This window comes from Cariama cristata, unplaced genomic scaffold (genome assembly GCF_000690535.1).
Source record: "Cariama cristata isolate BGI_N322 unplaced genomic scaffold, ASM69053v1 scaffold21123, whole genome shotgun sequence".
Classification (NCBI taxonomy): domain Eukaryota; kingdom Metazoa; phylum Chordata; class Aves; order Cariamiformes; family Cariamidae; genus Cariama; species Cariama cristata.
This window is the reverse complement of record NW_009608155.1, coordinates 16741-20895: the sequence shown is the minus strand read 5'-3', so window position 1 is coordinate 20895 and position 4155 is coordinate 16741. Positions and strand designations below refer to the sequence as shown.

The 4155-nt window shown below is 35.4% G+C and overlaps 1 protein-coding gene across 1 annotated transcript in view; it reads right to left on the bottom strand.

Moving 5' to 3' along the window:
* Positions 1 to 1954: 1954 nt before the first annotated feature.
* Positions 1955 to 4155, bottom strand: part of IFT57 (intraflagellar transport 57) — a gene marked incomplete at its 5' end in the record, with an annotated part of 16772 nt that continues 14571 nt past the window's right edge. Inside the window, 2 exons of the mRNA XM_009697028.1 lie at positions 1955 to 2387; positions 3618 to 3684. Of these exons, the coding sequence (XP_009695330.1) occupies positions 2209 to 2387; positions 3618 to 3684 (246 nt within the window). The remainder of the gene's footprint in view (positions 2388 to 3617; positions 3685 to 4155) is intronic.

Sequence of the window (4155 nt, the reverse complement as noted above, 5' to 3'; positions counted from 1 at the left end):
TTCTTTAGAACAGCCTTTCAGGCTGCTTGTGACAGACCTCATTCTTCTTACGCTTTTAAGGAAGGTGGTGTGGCCACTTACTGGATCAGTAAGACTGCTTTCAAAGCACGGTCAAGTGGTTTTACTGTCTAAATAGGCAAATGCCATTCTTTGCCAGATGACAATTAAGGTCCACGTATCACTCTTGAGACAACAACTGAAGTGTCCTGCTTAGAGTAATGCAGTTTCAGACAGCACTGTGAAAAATAATGACGATTAATTACATATAATTAGCACACTATTTTAGAATTACATTGGCATAAAGGAAGCTAGTTTTTCTTCTGGAGATTTTTCGACCACATTAAAGCAGTTTTGGCCACGCTTGTCTCAATGGATTCACTTCTAATAGAGTAAGAGGCTTGATTCATAAGGGAAGGTTTTTGATTAATTATGTTTGTTATATTAGCATGAAGGAGGAGGTTTTTTGAGAAAGTATTTACATAAACAGCATTTATACAGCACAACATTTGCAATCCAAAAGCATCAGTGAGCTGCTTTGCAGGCAATGCAGAAGGGGATTGCTTTATCTTAAGTTGAAGTAAACCCACTGTTAAAGTAAATATGCAGTAGCAACACCACCTAACAAAGGGAACATGAATAATAACTTTTCTAATTTAAGCTGAATGTGGGAGGATATAGGTAGGCAGCAAAAGAAGTTGGAAACCGATTTCCAGTATGATTCATAGAGATTTTCAGCAGTTGCTTGCACAGGTAAATTATAATAGTTGACATTTACATACAGCTTTTCACGTATTAAAACCTGATGGGTTTAGGGCTTTTTCTTTTTGGCAAATTAAATACTGAAGCACAACGAAGTTAAGAAACTGGGTCATGATACGATACTGACTGTGTCAAGTGTCTTGACTTTCAGACACAGAACTGATCCACTGATTCTGCAAAATACTGCTCACCTTTAAGTGAGAGAAATTAATTGTAAGATGAATGGAATTGCCTACAGAAGTTAGGGGAGAATTTTAACATCACTAGAATTGTACCAATAATGTCTGTGGCTCATGAACAATGGTAACCAAAAGGATGTACTAGTACTTTAATAAGATTATTTCTTTGTTCCACGCTCCTTCATTACCAAAAACGTCTAGAATCACTCCCTACCCACACATTTACCAAGCCAAAGGGAGCTCCCCATTGCTATTACGTTTCCAATCTCTTCCTCCTACATTTTTCTTCTCATTTCATATTACACAACTAGATTTGGCATCATTTTTTCTTAACAGAGATCAAAATTAGGTGTTCTGACACAAGAACAGAAAACAAGAATAATCCAAATGATGTCCATGGCGCTCTACTACATACTAAAAATGAAAGCAGCATTTGACTCAATGCTAATATAGTGACTCTGAAACAGTGATGACACACAGAAAAAAATTAGAAAGCCAACAGTAATTTCCAAACTGCACTTTCCACATTCTTTGGTCTTACGTAGATTTTGTTATCATTGCTTCTGTTAGGGGCAATGTAAAAATAAAAATAATTACAAAAAACATCCATACCAGTCTGTCTAGAGGACCAGTCAAAAAAAAAAAAAAAGAAAAAAAAGAGTGAGGAATAGGATGGTTGTCCATTCACAAATTTGTGTGGGGCTGCCCTAGGAGCAGTTGCTTAGTTTGTTGCTTAATTCATAAACTTCAGTTCAAAGCATCAATTTACTTTTACTTGCAGCTGATAGCAATTTTGACCCAGCCTTTTAGAAAGGGTAATGCTGTATTATTTCAATATCATCAATTAAATACTTTATACTAAATGTATGTAAATGGCAGCAATAGACATTTTAAATTCCTTTCAAGTCCTTTGCAAGCAATTTTCTTGCAGCACTGTAGAATATCAAGATTCCAGGGTATCAGTATCATTCCATAGACTTTCACACTACGTAACATTCTCCAATGAAGAAAAGACATTCCATTAATAAGAATTTATTAGTATATTTGGAAGGGATCTGCATTAAATCTTTACAGTACAAAATTAAACATGGCTCCATGCTGAGTCCAAAGTGTGCACGTTACTTCTTAAAAGTGCATGACAAGCATCTTTTTAAAAACAAACAAGAAAAGAGAATGTCCTCCTCCCCCAACAAAAAGGAAACCTCTAAACTAACAAAAAAGCAAATGGTAGAAAACTGTTTTGGGCAAACCACCTCAACTCCAAACAATTTTAATAGGCACCTACTGTGGCTTCTGGAAGCATTGTTGCATGCATATCTCTAGTCATATTGGATTTCTCCTTCAGCTTTGACTGGAGTAATGTGTGTTCTATTACACCAATTTGTATGTCCACCTGAATGGTTTCTTGCTTCAGTTTTGTTAAGGCCTGTTTAATCCTCACTAGAGGAGCTGTTAAAAAAAAAAAAAAAAAAAAAAAAAAAAAAGAAAAACAGTGCAACTCTGTCAGCTACTTAACACAAAAGCACTATTTTCTATAATTCATTCCTTAAAATTGAAGACTTGAATGAACAAAAGGGCGTTCCACTCTAAAGACATGATTGTACTGATACATCATTTGTAATATGCAAGACATTTTAAAAATAGAAATAGGCAATGACAATTTTGCTATCTTGACATCTAACATCTGCATAAAGATGTGCACCAACATTAAGATAGGTTTGTCAATGATGTGTTTTGCTCAGCTGAAAGCCTCATGCTGATACCTGAGTTGGGGTCTGGCAGAGAACTGAGGACACCTTCAGCAGGTTTGTGAAAAGCTATTCAAATGTTTTGTGCTCCATAGTTTGTTTCTAATCCCTCGCTTCCCGCTAATATCACCCTAGGGATGCTGCTGCTGCATCCTATTGCTCCTTATAATTCTAGGCTCTAGATTTTATCCTGACCCTTGGCCATGCCATAATACAGAAAAGGTTTCGTGTAGGCAGGTGAGTAGCTCCTTCACAGTGAAGCAAGGGTGCACAAAATTTCCTTAAACAATAACACAACTAGTTAAGTAAATTAGCTGTAATGGTTACAGTTAAATATGGATATAGTTTGCATATTTAGCACTACTGTAGCATTCATGCATCTATTTCTGCATTTATATTCCTTATGTATTTGCAACAGAATGCATGTATTGGCAAAAATCTCAACTAAATCTCAAGTCTGAAACAAACTAGTTAAAATAGGTATGTAGTTTGAAATATTAAAATGTCCAAACATCAAAACACCAAAATGAATTTTCTCACTGATTCCAGCCAGCTTTAGTCAGGGAATCTAACAGCTACTGCCAGTAACTATTTCAGAGTAACAGGGCTTGAACCTGTAACTTGTGAATTTCTTCCAGTGAGTTGATAACTATTCAAAGCAGAGACACCACCCGCCCCCTCCTTTCTTTTTATTTTTACAAATATTTTACTAAAGGGGGAAATCCTGGAATATCTACCTTCTGCAGACTTAGGCAACCTTTTCAAAGAGGTTGACACTCCTGATTTTCTTAGACACCTTTTAAAATTTTAATATTGATATTTTAGAGTAGTCACTCTTTCTGGTCTTGTTTTCTTTTTCTTTAATAAATGACAAATTATGTACCTGTCACTGAGAAAATGGGTGTTTGGTTTGAGGCAAAAAAATACTTACCACCATCAGTCATACTGCTTCCTTTCTCTTCTGTTTCCTGCTTTACTCTCTCTAATACTTCTGTAATCTTAAAATACAAATTTTTTCTCAATTAAACCAGATGAATGTCAAGTTAAAAAAAGAAAACAAAAAGTTCTTTGCTGAGGAACTGCATTCGTTAAAAAAATGAACTAATCTGTCTTAGTCATTGTATATAGAGTAACAATTTTTTTCAAACATGAAGAAAATTTTAATTTAATGAAATTAATGTAAAAATTACGGTAATGAACTAATCTGTCTTAGTCATTGTATACAGAGTAACAATTTTTTTCAAGCATGAAGAAAATTCTAATTTAACGACATTAATGTAAAAATTACGGCAGAAAGAGTAACAAGTTGGCCAAACAACATGGTGTTACTGAGACTCTGCGCATCCCAAACCAATAAAAACAACAGTGTTAAGTGTTGCTAGATGGAAGATAGGAACCAATATCCCCGCAGACCAAGATTCACCAAATGACCATGCCAGCTGCCCTTCTGGAAGTGTCAGGACTTCAGC